Raw genomic sequence first — 22,187 nt, forward strand, 5'->3', positions numbered from 1 at the left:
ATAAATATCCATGTTGAGACCTCATGAAATTGGCCTTTGCCGAAAGGTCCTGGAAGTTTTCATTCCCCAAAGGTTTTCCTTAATCTCATGTTTAATTGGTACCAGGAGCGCACTTAAAGTTTATGGTTGTACTTTAAAAATAAGTAATTTGTTCTTACCTGGAACTGCCTACTAGCAAAAGAACTGTGTCAGACTTACCCCAGAGTAGAATGATATACCGTAGAGGAATGAAATACAAAACGACCGTGGCTATGGCCAGAATCAAACAGGCCAGCAGCGAAAGGAAGGGCACTGTCCAGTTAAATGTGCTGTGGACAAACCACACCAGTGTCAGTTAAAGCTATCATAACACATATGGTTCATAGTTAGTTACAAAATTAGGTCAATTTACAAGGTTTCTTTAAAGTATGATATATATATATATATTATATATATAAATATATAAAATATATTTGTATCAATCTCTAAAAATAAAAATTGAAGATAAAATTGTGCCAAATTGACTGCATATTTGACAGGGCACCTGAGAAATATTAATGAGAAGACAATCAGAAGATCCAGTTAGCATAACTTGTCAGAAAATCAGTAACACTGCCTTTCTCAAATGACAGTCCCTAACAAAACACTTTTGGTAGTGCACTATGATTAAAAATGGCCATGCTGGTATGTACTCATTGATAAGTGGATATTAGCCCAAATGCTCGAATTACCCTAGATGCACAGAACACATGAAACTCAAGAAGGATGACCAAAATGCGAATGCTTCACTCCTTCTTTAAAAGGGGAACAAGAATACCCTTGGGAGGGGATAGGGAGGCAAAGTTTAGAACAGAGACTGAAAGAACGCCCATTCAGAGCCTGCCCCACATGTGGCCCATACATATACAGCCACCAAACTAGATAGGATGGATGAAGCAAAGAAGTGCAGGCTGACAGGAACTGGAGGTAGATCTCTCCTGAGAGACACAGCCAGAATATGGCAAATATATAGGCGAATGCCAGCAGCAAACCACTGAACTGAGAACAGGACCCCCGTTGAAGGATCAGAGAAAAGACTGAAAGAGCTTGAAGGGGCTTGAGACCCCATATGAACAACAATGCCAACCAACCACAGCTTCCAGGGACTAAGCCACTACCCAAAGACTATACATGGACTGACCCTGGGCTCCAAGCTCATAGGTAGCAATGAATATCCTAGTAAGAGCACCAGTGGAAGGGGAAGCCCTTGGTCCTGCCAAGACTGAACCCCCAGTGAACTAGATTGTTGGGGGGAGGGCGGCAATGGGGGGAGGATGGAGAGGGGAACACCCATAGAGAAGGAGAGGGGGAGGGGAGGGGGAGGGGATGTAGACCTGGAAATCGGGAAAGGGAATAACAATTGAAATGTAAATAAGAAATAACCAATTTAATAAAGATGGAGAAAAAAAAAATGGCCATGCTGCTGTAACGACTGTGTACCTACATCTCTTGAAAACTTAGCATCTGGTAAGTCATTTCAATAGAAATATTTCTCTCTCAGTGAACATATACTAGCTAGAAAATGTGAAAAAAACTGAAGATTATTATTATTATTTCTTACTTTTTCACTTTTGTGTGCAAATGGGGCACTAGAACCTGGGCAATAGAAGTGGGTACAAAGGGAGCACCCCTGCACAGTCCTGGGAATCTGCCTGTCCCCAGAGCAGTCAGCTGTTCTTAGACTGTCCCCCATCAGTGGCTTCACCTTCACGTATCAATGATTTGTTGATGCATTGACTTGTACTAGGAATATAGAGACCATTTTGTTTGTTTGTTTTTTGTTTTGTTTTGTTTTCTTCTAGTGTCCCTGGACCAAATGAGGAAAAATAGTGGATCATTTCAGAGGAAGGAAAATATACTACCTCTTGGGCAGTGTCATATATTATGTTCATGTGTTTGGATTGCAGCACTCTTAATTCTGTCATTTAGGTACTAGCCATGTTTTACAGACAAACAAGCTGAGATCAATTGTGTAAATCATTAATATTCAGGGTTGGGGATATGGCCCAGTATGCTGTCCAATCCACTTCCTGTGCAAACACACAGACCTGAGTTCAGACTTGCAACACAACATTAGAAGACGAGAAGGAGGAAGAAGAGGACAAGAAGAAGGGGAAAGATAAAGCAGAGGAGAAAGAGGAAGAGAAGGAAGAAGAACAGGAAAGGAGGAGGGAGAGGAGGAGAAAGAAGAAGAAAGAAAGAAGAGGAGGAGGAAAAGAGAGAGAAGGAGAAAAAACGGGCATGGCTATATGCCCTGTAAGCACACTGGGGAGTGACTGAAGACTAGTTCCCAGGATTTCATTGGATGATCAGCCCACACATTTCATGCACCAATACTACACATGTACCTACAATACACCAAGCAAACACACACTGTGTACCATATTCACATACCATAAATAAATAACCATGATGCCACTAACAAACTTCAAGTAGCTTCACCCTCTCTTTCAGACTACTATCAACATTATTAAAATCTTTATCCATTGAGAGGTATAGTATTTAGTATAGTATGGTATAGTATAGTATAGTATAGTATAGTATAGTATAGTATAGTATGCATTTAAGTTCTTTCCTATTAAGAACATTTGTAAAGCTTTTGGAGAATCTTAAAGGACAATTTTACTAGAGTTTAAGAGAAAAGCATATGAAGGTTAGAAGGAAATCCAGGAAACCACCAGGTGGAGAGGGGGAAATTTTCACTCCTAAGTTTACCATGGAATTGAAATAGTGTTGGCTCAGTAGGACAGTCAATAGATCTTCTCCACTGGAAGCTCCTAGCTTCAAATCTTCATATACCAGTGTAGACCTCACCCTTCACCAAGAACCTTCACTTTACAGCATTCGAACAAGACCATTACAGAACAAGACCATTACAGAAAACTATAGTCAATCAAATTTCAGAGTTGTGAAGCCAAATGGATACATCTAGAAAACACTCATTTGTTTAAGCTCGGGAAACATTGTGAATGAGAGAGCAGAAAGAGTTTAAGAGCCAGAGGAACTGGGAGTTTGCCATTGAAACAGTGTTTCCTAGTTATGTCAGAAGCTTTACTAACAAAGTCTTACCAGCATGTCTGCTAAACATGAGAAGAAGGGAAACAACAACAGACATGCTAATGTGGATGAGGGAACACCCATGAGGTCTCAGCCTATGTTAAGAACTACAGGTAATTAAGGAACAGGCAGTAAGAAAGTCTTCCCTAGAAAAGAATACACCAACTGGTTATCCAATACCAAATGTCCAACCCTGAATACATAGGCACATAAGTAACATTTATGAATTGAGTAGGTTGAATGTAGGAATATATGTATTCATGAATCCATATGATTAATGAAAAAGGAGGCCATGAATTGGAAAGAGAGGAAGGAGTGGGTATATGGAAGTTTTGGAGGGAGGAAATGATGTAGTTATAGTCTCAAAAAATAAAAATGTACTTAAAAGAATGAAAAAGCACTCCTAGAAACAGAAGTGGGACACTGAGCTAAGAGCTCTAAAGCCAAATTTTTGTAGGTTTGGGCATGCCTGTTGACTACTTTATACTCAACATTACCTTTTATCCTTGCCTGGAGTCAGTTTATAAACATGTAAGGATACTGAGGTGTAAGCCAAGTGGCTTTGGCTTTAGTCCAACTCTAATATTGGGTAATTGTGGGAATTGATCTAATAAATCTGAAATATAATATCCTCTTAGTGAAACGGTAGTAGTAATAGTATGTATATTATAGATAGTTCTAGAGTTAAACAAGATAAGCAAGAATTTATATTTTAGTAGCTAGTTATATGGTATCTTAATTTTAGCCTACTTATAATTTTTTAAATAAAAATATACATTTTCATTATAAAGTTTGTCCTTGTTTTTCTTGTCAGTTTGTATATTCGGCAAGGCATCCTGCTCTTATCTTTGTTTTGATCTCTGCAATACAATTCAGTTTCATAAATGGCCTGAAACTCAACATATATTCCAAGCTGGAATCAAACTCTTCCTGCCTTATGCTTGCCCCTGTTGTCTCTGTTCCACACGTGATGCTGCACAGAGCAGAAAGGAATCAAAGAGCAGTCCTTACCCAAGGTCACAGAGGCTACGTGAATGACTACCAAAGAATGACTCACAGCACTTACATTTTAGAAAATCACCTATTAGTCATGCAGAAATCTTTCAAGAAAATGCCTAACCTAAGAAACAACACAAGAAACAACAAAACAAAAACAAAAACTTGAATTCTATTTAGACTCTGCAATATCAAATATATTTAGAAATCAATGACACTACACAAAGACCACTCACACATAGCTTGGAGATTCAAAGCTAGTAAAAACATCAAAATACAGACATCACTGTATGCATATAATTATTACTGAATTTACCCATGTGAAAAACTGTAGGAATATATGTCTATACTGCAGTGAATTTCTGGAAGGATATATGCTGACAGTTAATGGTGGATACAACTAATAGAGTTTAGAAAGGAGGCATGGGGTGCAATAAGAGACTTTCACTGGGCATGCTTGATTCTTATAATGGAATAAAATCAAGTTAATGTGAATGTTAAACTGTGATTTTGTATACATTTTAATGAAGAAAAGAGTGAGCAGACCACACCATGCACACGTATATATACATGTACATACACACACACACACACCCACACACACCCACACATCTCCATCCTCAGTTAGATATGACCCTTTGATCTTCGTAGATTATTTGTTAGGACTGTGTGATGAAAACCTTTCCCATTGTGACACTGTCTAGCCAACAGTGAAACCAGAGATAATGTAGCCAGTTTCCCTCTGTGTCATTCCTATTTTACAGATGCAAAACTGATAAACTACATCTACCTTACAGGAATACGCAATGCTAGCCAATGAATTAATGAATACAAGGCATTTAAAACCTCACAGGGCTTGGCAATTACTTAACACATTTTAGCTGTTTGTATTGCTTTGTTACATTGCAAACATAACATAAATATGAGAAGAAATCTAATTATATCAGAGAGTAGTCAGAATATAATAAAATGTATTAAGCATGAATTTATTTTTTAGGAAGAGATATAAATCACAGTTCCCTTTCTAGCAATAATATATTCTCTTGAAAGAATAAAGTTCTGAGTGACTTGAGTCCCAGGGAGTGGGGAGGTCTGGGGGTCTGGGGGTGACATTCTCTTGGAGATAGGGATGGTGGGGTAAGAGGAAGGACGAATGGGATGTTGGAGGGTGGACCAGGAGGGGGAAAAGAGTAAAGTTCTAGACAAATGGTTTGAGGAAAAATATGTTTTGGAAAGAAACTAGTCCACCACTCAGCTAACATGAAAATAAGAAAATAATGTAGTGGCAAAAATTAAAATTAATATAAGAATTCTAGAAATTAATTCAATTTTAAAGTAATAATTCTACCAAAAATTATTTTAAACAAAAAAATGGGATTTTGATTTATAGATTGTTTAATGTTACCTGTGGGAGAGACAAAACAAATGGCTCAGGGCATCCCTAAATCAAGAACTTAATAGAAAACCATGGGGGAAAGCATATGTCTATGTATTTACAGAATGGCTAAGTGAGAAACAGAATGAGTGAAAGAAGAAAGAACAGAGAAAACCTATAGAAATTGATAGGAAGGATTAGACAAACACCGTTGGGACCTGAGGTCCAGGGAGACAGGACTTCAATCCAAGATTAGGTTACCAGTACAGATTAAAATGCTTTGAGAGCAACATTTAAGGGAAAATAAACAAACAAACAAAAATCACGAATCATGAACCACCAGGTGGTAGCTGACCAAGGTGAGCCACGGTAGAATCTCCTCCAGCAGTAAACATTACCATTCCAGATATCTGAGTGTCCCCAACATAGCAATCCAAAGAATAGCTGCTCACATCTGTCACCAAGGGGCTTCATAACTAAGCACCTCTAGGTAGAGCAGAAAACAAATTCTGAGATGGAAGGTTTCAGGTGTTGAGACCAACTTGACATGCTATACAACCATGTTTAATATGGGAAAGCCCTGAACAAATAAGAAGCCTTTAAAACACCTACTCATAAAACTATTAAGAAGGAATTGGGTACTTGACATAGACATCTAAACTGACAAGTAATCACATGAAATTTGAATCAAGTACATGGTATGATGGAGAGATAGCAAATGTTAGATGCATGAGAGTGATTAGAAAAAAAATGCCAGGTATGTTAATAGGTGAACATGGATCTTGAAACTACCAAAGGGAAGTTCACATAGCTATATTCAACAAGAGAATTAACATCTCTTAAGTAGTAAATAGGTCATATCCTTAATGATTAATAAGATAATTCATAAAAACTATTTTAATATGCAGAAACAACAAAAACATCCAGAGTCCTGCCTGTTCCATGCCACACAGAAGCAGAAACACCAGTGAGCTGAGGACACCCAGAGCCTGCCAGCCACGGGAGCTACTACAATGTTCAAGTATGTGGGAGACAGATGGAGAGAAAGCAAAGCAAAACAGTTTGAACATTTTGAAGAGAGGTGGAACTGGGGGCTGTGAGGGTGGAGACAAAGAACCTGTTGTGAGTACCCTGCCCTCCCACCTAAGGCCATGATGCAATCCCAGCCCATGCTGCCACTGGGGGGTCACGTCTGGGTTAACTGCCATGCAGCTACAGGGGTCTGTGTCAATGCCCATGGCTCATATTACCACTAAAAACCATGCAGACTTCCCTGGTCTGGTTTGCTGCCTGGGACCACTTGATGTCCAAGAGTTGTGCAGAGCAGGCCCTGCCCCTCACTGGCCGCAGTGTTCTGGAAAGACGACCCCATCTTTCACCAACTGCTGCATTCAGAAGAGCAGGTTCTGCACGTCGCCGGAGCATGAGAGGTGGAGAGCATTCTGTAACTACTGGGTGAGCTAGCTGGGGTGGGTGTTGCAGAACTGGTGGGCTGACCAGCTCACCTATACAACCCATGCCTGGAGTCAGAGCTTTGAGTTGGCCCACCTCAACGTCTACCTCATTTATGAACTGCTGGAGCATGTAAAAGGACTTGTGCTATTGATCCAATGCTGCAGGATCTCCATGACACAAGATATCCTAGTATAGTTCCAGTGAGGATCCATTATGGATGGTGTAGCAGAAACCAGAGGCCTTGAACCAGATCAATGACTCATTGCAACAAATATTTGCAAGTGAAGATACGAGGACAAAAGGGTACACTCTGACACAGAGTGACTCACTGCAGCCGCCGTGCTGAGATGTGTTTTGTTTTTGCTTTTTATTTTCTTTTGCCTGGGAGGTTTCAAGGGCAGAGGGCAGATACAAAGAGACAGGGAGATGAGTGGGATTGGGTTACATGATGTGAAACTCACAAAGAATCAATAAAACGTTTAAGAAAAAACCAGCAACAAGAGTATAGAAAGCCAAAGCCAACAAAATTCAAGGAGAAATAGTTCTTGATCATAGTGAACTATTTTAAAAGATCCCTAAGTAACTATCAGAACAAACCCATCAAAACAAAGTTCAGTGCACACACAAGATATCATCACAGTAATTTGAACTTAGGAAATATACATAGTATAATACACCCAATGATCTCTTTAATAAGAACATGGAAAATACAGCAATAAGTTACTGTTAGGCCAATATTTTCTGAACATACGGGAATGTAATGGCAGTCTAGAAACAAAATGATGTACAGAAAATTTCCATAGTAACCTAAATGAAGCAATGTTCTTCTTGTCCAAGGAAGAAATCAAAATAAAAACTCAGAAAATGGCTTTAGCTAGATGCAAAAGATCATTATTACTGTTCAAAATGTCTGTCATGGCCTTAAAGCTCTGCTTACCAGAAAGAGTAGAAGAGTCAGCCGATCTTTACATCAATAAGAAAGATAGAAAGTGAGTGATGTCATTACCCAGAGGCAGAAAATAATAATAAAGGAAGAGCATCGAAATTGTGAGAAAAAGTAGCCAAGGAAAGAGAAACAGGAAGCAGATTCGTGAAGGCAAAGCAGACTCATGAAGGCAAACATGTACTCCTTCTAAAGTCTAATATAAGCGATAGATATTTGTTAAGGAAGAAAATAAGGAAAAACAACTCTCACATATCACAGAAGGTGATGCTGCAGATCCTAGTAACATGTCAAAACATACAACAGCAGGACTGAGGTGTCTCAGCAGGTAAAGGGCTTGCTGTGCCACAGAAGGATCTGAGTTCAAATCCTAGCACCATGTCAGTCAGGCCTGGCTGCATGCCCCTGTAACCCCAGAACTGAGGAAAGACAGGCAGATTCCCCAGAGCTTGCTGGCTGACCAGCCTAGCAGAAAGGGCAAGCTTCCAGTTCAGTGGCCGACCCTGTTCAAGACAACAAGGCACTGATCCATAGAGAAAGACATTGGGCATTCTGCTCTGTCCTCCACATTTGACCACCCTCCTACAAAATGTAAACATCACACATATTTAGGAACACACACACACACACACACACACACACACACACACACACACACACACACAGAAAAGTAGACCATTCAAACTATGGCAACTTCTAGTAGTTATACTTCACACAAGCATGTTATAGAAAGGTTATAGCCTACAGAAACATAAAGAAAAATAGTATGACTTACTATATATGTGCATACATATATGAATAAGAGATGAATGTTTTATTAAAAACCTTAAGAAAAAACTATGCTCCCAGATGCGTCCCTCACAAGTTCTCTCAGATATGACAGGAAATGACAAGTCTCTATGTCCATCCCAACCTTTCCCAGAATAAAGGAGATGGAACCCAATTGCACTCTTCTATTTGTGAGGGATTTTGAAGAAGAGAAAATTAACTGGCCACAGTATTCACAGGTGCGAAATCCTAGGCATGTGTATACATCAAAGTCCAGCAATAAAGAGGCTCAACCAGTATGTGAAGGCACTGTGTATCACAGAGCAGAGAGTTCATTCCAGGGTGGTGAACTTGGCATCCCATCCACAAGTCAACCACAGCACTTCTGTAAATTAGCAGAATGGAAGGCGTGGGTACATGGATCGTCCTCATGAATACATAGAAAGTGTTTGACAAACTCAACCTAGGTGTGTGGATCAAACTGAGCAATAATGAGGCACCAAAGGAACCCTGGTAAATCTCAAAAAAAAAAAAAAAAAAAAAAAAAAAAAAAAAAAAAAAAACCAAAAACAAAAAAACAGAAAACCAAAAAAACAAAAAGCAAAAAGCAAAAAAACAAAAAACCCCAAACAAACAAACAAATAAAAAAAAACTGCTCTAAAACAACCTGTAGCTGACAGCTTCCTCAGCAGCGCCCTGCTGGGAGCTTCTCCCTCTGAGATGGAGTGAGTAGAAGTGGTCTTTAACCAAGTTTGGCTGTGTTGTTTCCTCTCCATGACCAAAGCTGCAAACCCTACTAAAGCGCACAGGGGCTGTGATGAAAGGTTGAAAATGTCTCTTAAATGCCAGGAAGATCTAACAGAAAAATCCAAAATCCTGCTCATGTAAGAATTGCAGTAAAGTGGCTTGGTGTGCCAGAGGGGGCTGTAACCCAGGGGGCCTCCCCTTACTCAGAGGAGAAGAGGAGGGGGAGGGGCAAAGGCTATGGGACTGGAGCCTTTGCAGGAGAAGCGGGCTGTGATAGGATGTAAATCAGGATTAAATAAATTAATTAAAAAAAAAGAGCTGCAGTAACAAAACCTATGAAGGTCAATAAGAAATAAAGGAGAAATACGTATTTTATTTTTGAACACCAGTAAGGAACAGGTAGAAATTAAACTCTCCTTTTTTAAAATGTAATTAAAAGTAATGACCAACAAATCAAGAATTTTGAGACTCAATCTCTTACACAATTGAGTGGAAAAACCTGACATGGAGAACAAAAAAAAGATGGAGGGCAGCATCCATTCATGTACGCCTAAGACTTGTATGCATGCCAAAGGTCAGAATTCTAGGGGGAGTCTTCTATAGCACATCCAAGGTTGAGCAACTTTGGGCAATCACAGCTTTCCCTTCTTGAAATCAAATAGTTAAGGAAATATTTTCATCGACTTTAGTAGTTTTCCTGAGTTGGGAAAATTCTAATCATGGGGGAGAAATGACCTAAATTCTTTTTTTTTATTTTTATTGAATATTTTTATTTACATTTCAAATGTTATCCCTTTTCCTGGTTTCCCATCCATAAACCCTCTATCCCATTTCCCCTCCCCCTTCCTCTATGATGGTGTTTCCCCATGCATCCACCCACCCCTTCCCACCTTCCCACCCTGACATTTCCCTATACTGATGGGTTCGAACCTTGGCAGGACCAAGAGCTTCTCCTCCCATTGGTGAACAACAAAGCCATCTTCTGCTAGGAGGAGTCCTTCTTTATGCAGACGAGCCTATCACCATGTGAGGCTATTGCTTTGGGAATTTTAAGGCACTTAGCAAAAGTGATGAGGGCAGCATCCAATAACATGAGTGCATTCCCATACTGTGTTGGGATTCTAACATAACAATTCAATGGTTACTTTTTTTCTCAGGCTGGGACAAATGAAACCCTCAGATGCCTGCTCTCTTAGAAACACAAGCTACTGGCCACCCATTCCTATAGATTCTTCTCTATGGCGTATCCAACAAGATGGCCTCATTTAGTATGTATATTGTTCATACACTAGCTTGCTAATACTCTCCTGGGCATTTGCTCTTTAATCTGTTCCATTTAACATACTCCTCTCAGGGTAAATGCAAATTGTGCCGCTGTCATCCCAATGGATTCCCTGTGATTCTAACTGCACTTCCCTTGTTTTCCTAACACCACTTCCTATTGAGAAGAGTCCTACTTTATACAGCTGGGCCTTGCACACTCCAGATCATCCAAATCAGTGAATCTCTACCTTCCTAGAACCTCTTCATCTCACCAACTCCTCCTTGAAGCTTTATCTAGATACTCAAAGACACAGGGTTGGCATGATCATTCCATAAAGAGACATTCATACACGTGTACCTCAGGAACATTTGACCTACTCTCCAGGAGAGTTCAACACTGACTAAAATTCTCAATGTGATACGTACATGTATTTGAAATTGGCATATATTATAACAAGTGATCACAGAAGATAAATAGGAAAGACAAAATCCTGCTTCTTCCCTGAACACACAGCAGTGTGACAATTATTCGAAGACTTTCATGTAAAATGTTCCATGTTGTCAAAAGCTGGCTAGAAGTTCTCCTGGTTTGGAAGCACAGAATTACAATAGAATTCCAAGAGTGTGACAAATGACATCCCCCTTGAATGCCCGGCAGGGAGTTTAAGGTCACTGTAATAATGAAGAGGCAAGGAATTAATAGGAGTCCATCCTATTAGCCTTCCTGTGTTGCAGCTGGACAGAACAGTGCTCTGTTCATGGCCTGTAAACACGTTCCGGGCATGGCCACCACAGCTGTGCTGGGCACAGCTGCCCATCAAAAGCACTGTAGAGATGGAGCCTGTTTAAATCACGCCACCCTCTTCGCCCCTCACACACATTTCCTTGTCATTATCAGCTACACAACGGCTACATTTGTGTTTCAGAGATGTCCGAGAATGCAGACAGTTGTACCACACAGCATCTTCCTTCCTCGGCCTTGCCCCCACTCCACATCCTCTTATCCTCCTGGCCCCAGCACATTCTTCACTCCTTTTCTTTCAGTGACTTTTTCTCTGTCTCTTTAAGGCTTTTTTTGTAATGTACCCCCACCCCCAATCTCAAAACATCACCATTTTTCTCCCTATCCCATGGACATGCTGCTTCCCTACCTCCTTGTACCTTCTACAGTATTTTGGTTTGAGTCTATGTGAAGGGTACCCATCTGCTGTGCCCTCATCCACCATTTGCCAAACTATCTTCTCCCATTCTTAGAACTGCTTAGAAGTAGTCCAGTCTTGCCTTCTAGCTCCCTCTCTTTTAAGCCGCATCTTGCACTCAGCCAGCTTCCCCTAGCATCCAACCTGGTGGCTTTTATGTACTAAAGTTATCTAGTTGGTTTTTTTTTTATTATGGTATTTCTTCTTTACTGGAAAAAAAATACATTCTTAGAGAGTAATACTATTATAGTCTAACAGTAAAGGACACAGGTTCAAATCCAAGCCCTGAGGCTGATTGACTGTGACTTTGGGCTGCATCCTTAATCACAGCCTTTAGCATCTTAAGCTATACTAAAAATCCTTACCACGTTCTGCTAGGAGATGCTCTGTTCAACACTGGGTGATACCGCAAAACCTTCACTATATGAATGGCTTAGCACTGTGGCTGGACGGCATGTCACTGGCCAATGCTACTCTTACCACAGTCAGTGTGAGCCCACTATCACACTCTGCAAAATAAGCTAATAAAGAATTAACTACTGTCCTTGTCACATGTTCCTCTTCCAGTTGCTTCTGCTAAATTCTGGCAAAGCTAACCGAAGGAATGATTTGTTCATTATGAGAAGCACAGAAAATTAAATCAGATAAGGTGTTAACATTTGTCAGCAAAAATCCTCACTCTCTAATTATTTCCTTTTAACATATTAAGAAGGAAAATATGTTCTATAAATTTAAATCTGTGTGTTTGAATTTTTCCGTTCTGAAATATGTGTGCATGTGGTGTGCTCGCATGTATCTGGTGATAGGTATGTGTGAGTGTAGGAAGGTGGTCCAGTAAGGCCAGACTTATCAGACCTCCTGGAATTAAAAGCAATTGTTAGCTACTTAATGTGGATTCTGGGGAATTGAGCCTGGGTCCTCTAGATGAACTGCAAGTGCTCTAAACCACTGAGCCCTTTCCCTAGCCCCTGAAAGTTGTTTTTGATTTGGTTGTAATCAAACATGCATTCAGCTAGGTGCATGGTTTTGCCTGTAAACCCCCTGCTCCCACTCAGTAGGCTGAAGCAGGAGAACTAGCATGCGCCAACCTAGGCTATACAGACCTGTCTCAACAGCTTAGGTACATAGTAAGTTTCCAGTTAACCTAAGCTACAGAGACACAATATCTCTACAAAGTAACAACAACAAAACCCACAATAGTCATAATAAAAGGCTATTTGGTGGCGATGCCTTTGGACTTCCAACTGAAAACCAATAGAAGTCACAGAAGACACGGGTGTATGTTCCCTCATGTTAGCCATCCCTGGAGGTTTACGTGTCTTTCTATGTAGGAATCTCAACTGGGCTTTTAACGTGAGCTGTGATTTCTTGGCTTCTACATTCTTAAAACTAGAATCTTCTTTAGGTAATTAGAAGAAAAAAATACAGACATGATCAATGAGATAAGCATTAACTTACAGAACAGAGTTGGTACAATTTTGGATTAAAGAAAGGATAAACTATTTTATAAACCCAATAAAAACAGTTTAAGACTCACATCATACCAGATAAAGATGCTCTTGTACACATTAATACGGCATAACATAAGGCCGTAAGCCCCCATTTAAAAAGTGAGCCAAAAGTACACGGTAGCACATAAAGGGCTAGGTTTGATAAAAAGGAATCCTGCCTTTTTGTTTGTTTGGATTTGTTTTTGTTCATTTGATTTTTCTTTTGTTTGTAAAGACATTTGTATTGGGCACATAGCATACCTGCTCGTTTACATAACAACAGTAAACAGCAGAATAATTCTGTCAGAGTTCACAGGGCCTAGTAGGATGAACGGTGTACCCTGTAGAATGTTAAGGAAAGTCCTCATATGCAGTGGTAGTGCACACCTTTGATTTCAGAACTAGGGAGCCAAAGAAAGGTGGATGTCTGAGTTTGAGGGTAGACTGGACTACAGAGTGAGTTCAAGGACAGCCAGGGCTACACTTGGAAACTCTGTCTTGAAAAACCAAAATGAAAAAAAATGTTCCTAAGATATCCTTGGAGATGGTGAAATCATTTCATGTCCCTCTACCTAATATACCCTTAGTTGTGTACCAATTATGGATAAATAAGAAAATTCTAGCGATTTGCTGGATTCTGGGGTTCAGATTTAAAGAACCCTTGGATCACATTTGCTCCCCTCTGATCACTGAGTCAATCAAGGGGCTTTTCACTAAAACCAAAATATTTTTCAAAGGGAAAAGGGCATGATTAGTAGATATGCTCACAGAGACCGAGTCAGTATGCACAGGATCTGCATGAGTCTGCACCAGGTCCGTTGCATGTGTAGGATGGTTTTCAGGTTAATGTTCTCTTATGACTCCTGAGAGAAAATGAGTGGGTCTGATTCTTGTGTCTTCTCTTGGGCTCTTCTTCTTCTTCTTCTTCTTCTTCTTCTTCTTCTTCTTCTTCTTCTTCTTCTTCTTCTTCTTCTTCTTCTTCTTCTTTTGTTGTTTGTTTTGTTTTGTTTTTCTGTGCAACTTCAATGTAAAAGTTTTTGTTTTATCTTACTGTATTTTATTTTACCATGTTTGGTTGTTCTCTCTCAAAAGCCTGTTCCTTTCTAAGGGAAGACAGAAAAGGAGCTGATCTGGATAGAAGAGGAGGTGGGGAGGAACTGGAGAGAGTGGAGGGAGGAGAAACCATAATCAGCATATATGATGTAAGAAAGGAATCTTTTCATTCTGTCTTGTTTTTCCAGACAGAGTTTCTCCATATAGCCCTGGCTGTCCTGGAACTCTGTAGACCAGGGTAGCTTCGAACTCAGAGACCTTCCTGACTCCGCTGATATTAAAGCCACCAGTGTGCCACCACTGCTCAATGAAGAATTTATTTTCAATAACAGTGAAAAAAAGTCACGTAAACAGAACCGTATTGTCATCCCAGTTCTGAAGTTCCCCACATCTGTCAAGTGACAAGCGCAAAGGACAAGGCACATGAACCAAACCCCAGTTTGAGTAATTCCAATGCTTTCTTCATCGTTTAGAGGATGCTAGAATCCTCTTCCTCCACCATCCTGTGGGAACCATGTCCAGTTTATAAACCACTGAACGTGGGAAGAACTTACTTCTTAATCCTTTCTCCAAAAGAAGCGACTTCCTCCAAGATGTTCTGGACAGTGGAAACAATATCCTGGACCATATAGATTCTCTCAATTATTCCCTTTTTCTCAGACTCCTAGAAAACACAAAAGGCAAGATTTGTATTAGCTAGTTAGAAAACAAAAAGTTAATTCAAGGCAACAACCACATTTCCACACATGTTTATTGGCTCCAAGATATGAATGCCAGTTTACTATTTTGGTTGGTGCGGTTCCAGTCACAATCTTAGGATCTAAAAGTGATAACAGAACGTCCTTGGGTTGAGAAACTTCAGGTCCCTGTAGAGTATACTATAACCACACCAGCGAGTCCAGCTGTTTTCCTCTCTCCTCTGGTTGCCTAAAGTACACTTTTTCCATCTTCTATGACAGTGCTGCAGATATGCACCACAGTAAGAACAGGTCGCTCTGGAGTAAAAACAATACCTTTCCAAGTACTGTGACTTCCTTTTTTTTAATTGGATATTTTTTATTTACATTTCAAATGTTAATTTCCTTTCTCAGTTTCCTGGCCATAAGCCCCCTATTCCATCCCCCTCCCCTTCTTCTATGAGGGTGTTCCCCCTGCCCAACCCCCCTTATACACACACCCCACATTCCCCAGCACTGGGGGTCCAGCCTTGGTAGGACCAAGGGCTTCTCCTCCCATTGGTGCCCAAAAAGGCCATCCTCTGCTACATATGCAGCTGGAGCCATATTGACCAACGGTTCTGTCCATGCGTACTCTTTGGATGTGGTTTAGTCCCTAGGAGCTTTGGTTGGTTGGAATTGTTGTTCTTAAGGGTTGCAAGCCCCTTCCGCTCTCTCAACCCTTTCTGTAACGCCTCCAACCGGGATTCCATTCTCAGTTCAATGGTTTGCTGAAACTGTTACATTGTAATCATGTTCCCAATAGACTGCAGACACCAGCAAAACTTCAGCCAACCTGTGGCAACTATATCAGAACCAAAGCAAGCATCAAAGACATGCCATAGGCAGCTGGACCGTAGAGACCTATGTGTCACACACCCAGCAAGCAGATCTGGCACTGGATTATGTGCTTTGTTTATGAGCTTGAAGTGCTATACATGTCCTCAGTATCCACTGTCTAAGAATGTTACCTCTCTAAGTGGTGTATAGAAGATCTTCAATACATTTTACTGTGTTAAGTAGCTATAGCATTATTAATTGATTATGCAAATAATTACACAAATTGCTACAACATATTTTATACTATTTCTTGGCTAATCTCTTCCCTACTCTCATCTCTCTGCATCCACCTCGCCTACTATGCTTGCTATATACAGTAAGGGTCTTAATCACCTTTACAACCAAGCTACAAGAGATTGTTACTTGGGTTAGAGTTATGATGAATCACTCAGTAGGCGACCACTCCTAGGGTACCCTCCATGCTATGAAAGGAAGGGAGGAAGGAAGGGGGAAAGAAAAAAACAAACAAAATATGCAAACACAGACTCAAAGAAAGATAAATTACTAATTTTTATGTTCTATTTCTGCTTCATTTAAAAACAGCCATGAATGGAGTGGGAAAACTAGCGCCCCCTGTGGTGGTTAGAGGTAAAAGCACCAATAGGGCCGGTATGTGTAATCCACTCATTCATTTAAGTAGTCCCGATCCCATCATTTGGTATCAAAGGAAACATTGAGGGTGTTCCTTCTTGCAGTGGCTACATTGCAAGACCGTTTCATTATCCTCAACTTTTAAATTATTTTCCCCTTATTATTATTCTTTAAGCAGTTTATGCTAAAAATTAGACATGCTGCCAAGGCGACCTCACTCATACCCAGCAACCCACAATGCCTATGAATGGGCACAATGGTCAAAACCCATCTCTGTCTGCCACAGAAGCCCTGTGTTTACAAAGGAGCATTTGAAGGCTCCAGAGAGCTTGACCCAAAGGGCAAAGGAGCTTCCTCTTTGCAGCAGCATTGACTTTGAGTCAAAACAAGTTTTTAGAAAATGATTCAAGTTTCTGTGTGGCTCAATTTCCTAAGAAACTTCCTATATTAATTGTTTCATTTTTTTTTTACCTCTACAAAAGAACCAAAACTTTAAGTGTTAATTAGTATACCAAATTAATGAAGGATTATGACAGTATCTTTTCAGTATTTAAATGAATTTGACGTTTTGCTTTGAGTATTTGGTATCCACAGATGAGACTCAGACTTGCATATTTTTAAGTCAAAGCAATTAAAATCCTGTACTTTCTAAATTATCAACTAATTCATTTTGATCTATTAGATACGTTATAAAAATTATTTCATTTTATAATGCATTGTTAAGAACAAAAATATATAGTACATATGCATTAAATAAAGTCATTATGCTGATTACATGAATATTTAAAGATGACATTCAAAGAATGGCTGTGCATGGTACAAACACTCAGACGCACTCAACAAATATACTTTATGTGTCGTTTCCCTTTCCTTTTCTATCAGCCTGTCACATTTCTCTCTTTCTTTCTTTCTTTCTTTCTTTCTTTCTTTCTTTCTTTCTTTCTTCCTTCCTTCCTTCCTTCCTTTCTTTCTCCCTTTCTTCCTTCCTTTCTTATTTCATGTATGTGACTACACTGTCGCTGTCTTCGGGCACACCAGACAGAAGGCATTGGATGCTCATTACAGATGGTTGTGAACCACAACATGGTTGCTGGGAATTGAACTCAAGACCTCTGGCAGAGTAGTCAGTGCTCTTAACTGCTAAGCCATCTCTCCAGACCCATCCTCTCATTTCTAATATGCATAAAGTTGTTCTCAACCATCTTCAGAGTTGAATTTAATGGACATTAAATCAGCGTCTTAATCAACACTACTGTAGACAAAATTAAGAGCGACTTTCTCCTCAAGGGCTTAGGTACCCTGAAAACTCACAATAAATGGTACAGATGGAAGAAGTCATTAATTCTGTGCTGTAATTTCAACTTTATATCCATAGGATAGATTTAATATCCATTGCTATGAACTTTCTCTAGATTTTTATAGATAGTGCTTCCAATAAGGTATTTCCTTACTTGAATAATTTATAGAAAATTTTCAGAATGACTATGGGTTTGCTAGCTTATATTTCTAGGTATACTATATTTCATGTTCAAATAGATTTATCATAATTTGAAATAAATGATAGTTTCCATATCCTTGTCCATTTCCACTCTTCCATGATGTGATATAGCACTAGGACTCCCTCAAGGTACCAGTCTTTCCTACTAACAGAATCATGAACTATGTAGGCTTTTCCACTGAATGGCTACCTATCCTACCCCTGGGTATTTTACTATTGCAAAACCAAGCAATCTAAAATACAGTCAGCATACCAACAACTACCATTAGGATAATAATATCAGAGCATTGTTATTTATTAAATACCTATATAGGTATATTATATAGGTATCATTTTTATTTAAATTAAATTATAAGTTTATGTGTATTTAAAATATATGTATTAAACTATATATGTATCATTCTTATTTAAATACTAAAGTGCATTATACAAATTTTTTACGTACATATTATTCAATCTAGCAGGAGAAATAAAACCTAATCTTGTATCCAGGCTAGTTTTCCATCATCTTATCTGTGGCATGGATTAAATTTGAATATATTTAACATACATTTGCATACTTCTTATTCTTTGCACTAACTATTCTGAATTAGCAGTATGGAGGTTTGTGTATCTTGTTGCCCAGTCCACGGCATGGCACAGTAGGCTGGTATAGCAGGTGAATGATGAGACAGAGGAATGAGATAAGTTTCCACAAGTTTCTGAGACAGAAATAGGCTGGTACTTTGTTTTATTGTGATCATTCACAGCCTACCTCTAGGGAGAACTAGTTCTAGTCCCTGGAAAGAGTCAGGGATGGATAATTTCTGCTTGCCTTTTAGGTTTAACTCACTGTTTGTCCTTTAGAGGTTGGCTACCTACAGAGAGATTTCAAAGGGTAATAGAAGTGGCCACTGGAAAAGCTTCAAGTCTAAGCAACGTGATCCAGTTTGTTTTAATGTAAATGTTAAATGTAATATTTAGCTCTAAAATGAAGACTATTAACAATTAAATTTTCCTGGAAAAACAGGGACATATGATATATCATTTTCCTCTGCAATTGATTAGTATAGGAAGTGTCTTAGTTAGGTTTCTATTCCTGCACAAAACATCATGAACAAGAAGCAAGTTGGGGAGAAGAGGGTTTATTCAGCTCACAATTTCCACATTGCTGGTCATCACCAAAGGAAGTCAGGACCAGAACTCAAGCAGGTCAGGAAGCAGGAGCTGATGCCGAGGCCATGGAGGGATGTTACTTACTGGCTTGCTTCCCTTGGCTTGCTCAGCTTGCTCTCTTATAGAACCCAAGACTAGCAGCCCAGGGATGGCACCACTCACAATGGGCTGGGCCCTCTCCACTTGATCACTAGTTGAGAAAATGCCTTACAGCTGGGTCTCATGGATCCATTTCCTCAACTGAGGCTCCTTTCTCTGATAACTTCAGCTGTGTCAAGTTGACATGCAAAACCAGCAAGTACAGGAAGTGATCAATATTTCCCAGTATATTCATCCCAATGAAGTGTATTTCTTATACCTTCTATAATATGGCATGGGATAGGCCCATCTGGAGGATGTATCCTCATGATTAGGATAGGGGGTATATTTTGTTCTTTAAATAGCTTTGGTGCTCTTTTGACAATGTCCCTTTATATTGATCAAGGCATAATAGCCTCTATACTACATGAAGGTGGTATTTGTACTTTCATAGTTACATATATGATTGGCATCTTTCCCACCCTCCCACTGTCCTATTCAATGGTAGAACTAAGTAGACAAGAAGATAAGACTAGCTGGGTCTATCTGACTGCACTCTTGGAATCCACAAAATTGCTGCAGGGTCTCCACAGAGCTAAGAGAAATCAGTGGATACAGGGAAAGAACAGGGATGTCAAAGGATTGTTTGCATTGACCTGGAAACCTGACAGGTATTTAGAAAATACCAACCAACATTCTAGGTATCATAAATCTATAAAACTAATATGTTGAAATTAAATCCTATGGAATTAGAGAAGCCTCTTCAGGGCACTCACATATACTGACTGCTATCTGTCCTTTTACATCCAGCCATAATTCTACCCTTAGTCATCCAGTTACACATTTATTCATTATGGTGGCTTGATGGGAAATGACCCCCATTGGTCCATAGGGAATGGTATTATTAGAAGCTGTGGCATTGTTGGAGTAGGTGTGGTTTTTGTGGAAAGAGGTATATCACTAGGACAAGGGCTTTGAAGTTTAAGAAGCCCAAGCCATGCCCAGTGTGGCACTTACTTCCTACTGTCTGCTGGTCCTAAATGTAGCACTCTCAGTTCCTCTAGTTCCATGTCTGCCTACATGCAACCATGCCTCCCTCACACCATGTCAATAATGGACTAAACCTCTGAAACTGTAAGCCAACCCCAATTAACTATTTTCCTGTATAAGAGTTGCTATGGTTATGGTGCCTCCTCAAAGCAATAAATCCCCAAGACATTCATTTTCTGTACTTCTAAAGTTATCTTTAAGCCACTAATCTGTCAAAGGGCAAGCCCCACAGGCACCAACATTAATTCTTCTGTTTCCAAGATGGTAGAGACTAGTCTCAGTAAGAAAATGGTGTTTACAAACATATAGCAATGGACTTAAATCTGGGGCTGGACTACTAAGAAGGTCTCACTCATAAAGGAGGTACCTAGTGCATTATGTACTTTTGTTTTTTAGTTTTCCATTTGCTTTCTTGGTGTCTCCGGGTTTCTCTTCTAATTTCTTTATAATGGCATCATTTTGAAACATTGGCTCCTGCTAAGTATTCCTCCCTCCTATTTTTTCTGGGATTTTCTTATGTTGCTTTCTTAGGAATGGGTATTATTTGGTGCTTTTTTGGCAATGTCTGGAGGAAAAGTTTCCTCCTATTTTCATCTAAGAATCTGATGTGTAATCAGTGATTTTAGGTCAATAGATCAATAGATGAAAATTCAGATAAAATGTAAAGTACAGCTCCTCAGACACATGAACTATATCTGCACATTCTATTTTTATAGTAGCTAACATTTTGCTCCTACGCTATAAAATTATTTCAAATAAGATATATCAATCTTATGATTTTAAAATTAAAGAGTATCCATGTAACAAGGCTGAGAAAACCTTTAGTATTGTTTATACTTTTATAAAAACATGTATATTTCTGAACAACATGGATGAGGTCCATATGCACTTTAGCTAACTTGAATCGCTATGGAAGAATACACGAGGTAAGTGGTTTCTAAAGTAAAGAGGTTATTTGGCTCTCAATTCTCACGGCTGAAAGATTCAAAGAGCATGATACTGGCATCTCAGTTAGCAGCAATGGAAAACAACCTTTGCAAAATGGCCCAAGCTTTCAGGGAGTCTTCATTTTACAATATCACTTTCAGGAACAGACATTCTACCTTATAAGACCAACACTAATCCCTTCCTTGGATGTGGTGCCTGCCATAATTATGTCTTATTAGCTTTGCTTCTGCATGAACACATCAGGACCAGAACCTGAACACTCGGGAGTCAGAGATCCTCTTTAGCAGCAAGCATGATGACTTTTAACATTTGAATCTTAGCTGCAGTTCTGAAAACTGAAACTCACACAATCTTGACCTGGGTCGGGGTGGAAGGCAAAGATGAGAAGTCTTAGTTGGTTTTCTATTGCTGTGATAAAACACCATGACCAAAAGCAACATGAGGAAGAAAGGGTATATATTCTGAAGTTTGTAGTCTGTCATATTGGAAAGCTGGGTCAGAAACTTAAGGCAGGCACTGGAGCAGACACCACGGAGGAATGCAGCTTACTGGCTTGGTCAGTATGTTTTCTTACACATTCTATAACTAAATCCCAGGGCAGGCACCAACTATGGTGGAGTGGACCCTCCTATATCAACCATTCATTTCAAACAATAGCCCATAACCTTCCTGAGAGGCCAATCTTATTGTGGTATTTCCTCAATTCAGAGCCCCTTTTCCCAGATATGTCTAGGTTTGAATAAAGTTGGTTTTAAAAATCAGGAGAGAAGCTTTATAACATATGCAAATTACCTGATACCATCATTAACCTGAACCCCTTCCCTTCAAGCAGGCAAAAAGACAAAGGACGAACAGCCTTTTGTCTAACTAAGAATACTGGGATGCATTTGGGTTTCTTAAGGAAGGCTCTTCTGGGACAAGTCTGTTCATGTAGCCCTGATGCTCTG

The 22,187-nt window shown here is 39.6% G+C and overlaps 1 protein-coding gene across 6 annotated transcripts in view; it reads right to left on the reverse strand.

Annotated features, from left to right (window-relative positions):
* The window catches only part of Mctp2 (multiple C2 and transmembrane domain containing 2), a 232,954-nt gene that overhangs the window by 13,279 nt on the left and 197,488 nt on the right, over positions 1-22,187 (reverse strand). For 4 of the 6 annotated variants that reach the window (NM_001191625.2, XM_017589163.3, XM_008759526.3 and 1 more), the window contains 2 exons: positions 14,919-15,028; positions 199-308 (listed from right to left, as the gene is read on the reverse strand). In NM_001191625.2, the coding sequence (NP_001178554.1) occupies positions 199-308; positions 14,919-15,028 (220 nt within the window). Of the gene's footprint in view, positions 1-198; positions 309-14,918; positions 15,029-22,187 lie in introns of those variants that run through there. The other 2 variants (XR_005505581.2, XM_017589162.3) reach the window with 1 other exon arrangement.

Source organism: Rattus norvegicus, chromosome 1, assembly GCF_036323735.1.
Source record: "Rattus norvegicus strain BN/NHsdMcwi chromosome 1, GRCr8, whole genome shotgun sequence".
Lineage (NCBI taxonomy): Eukaryota > Metazoa > Chordata > Mammalia > Rodentia > Muridae > Rattus > Rattus norvegicus.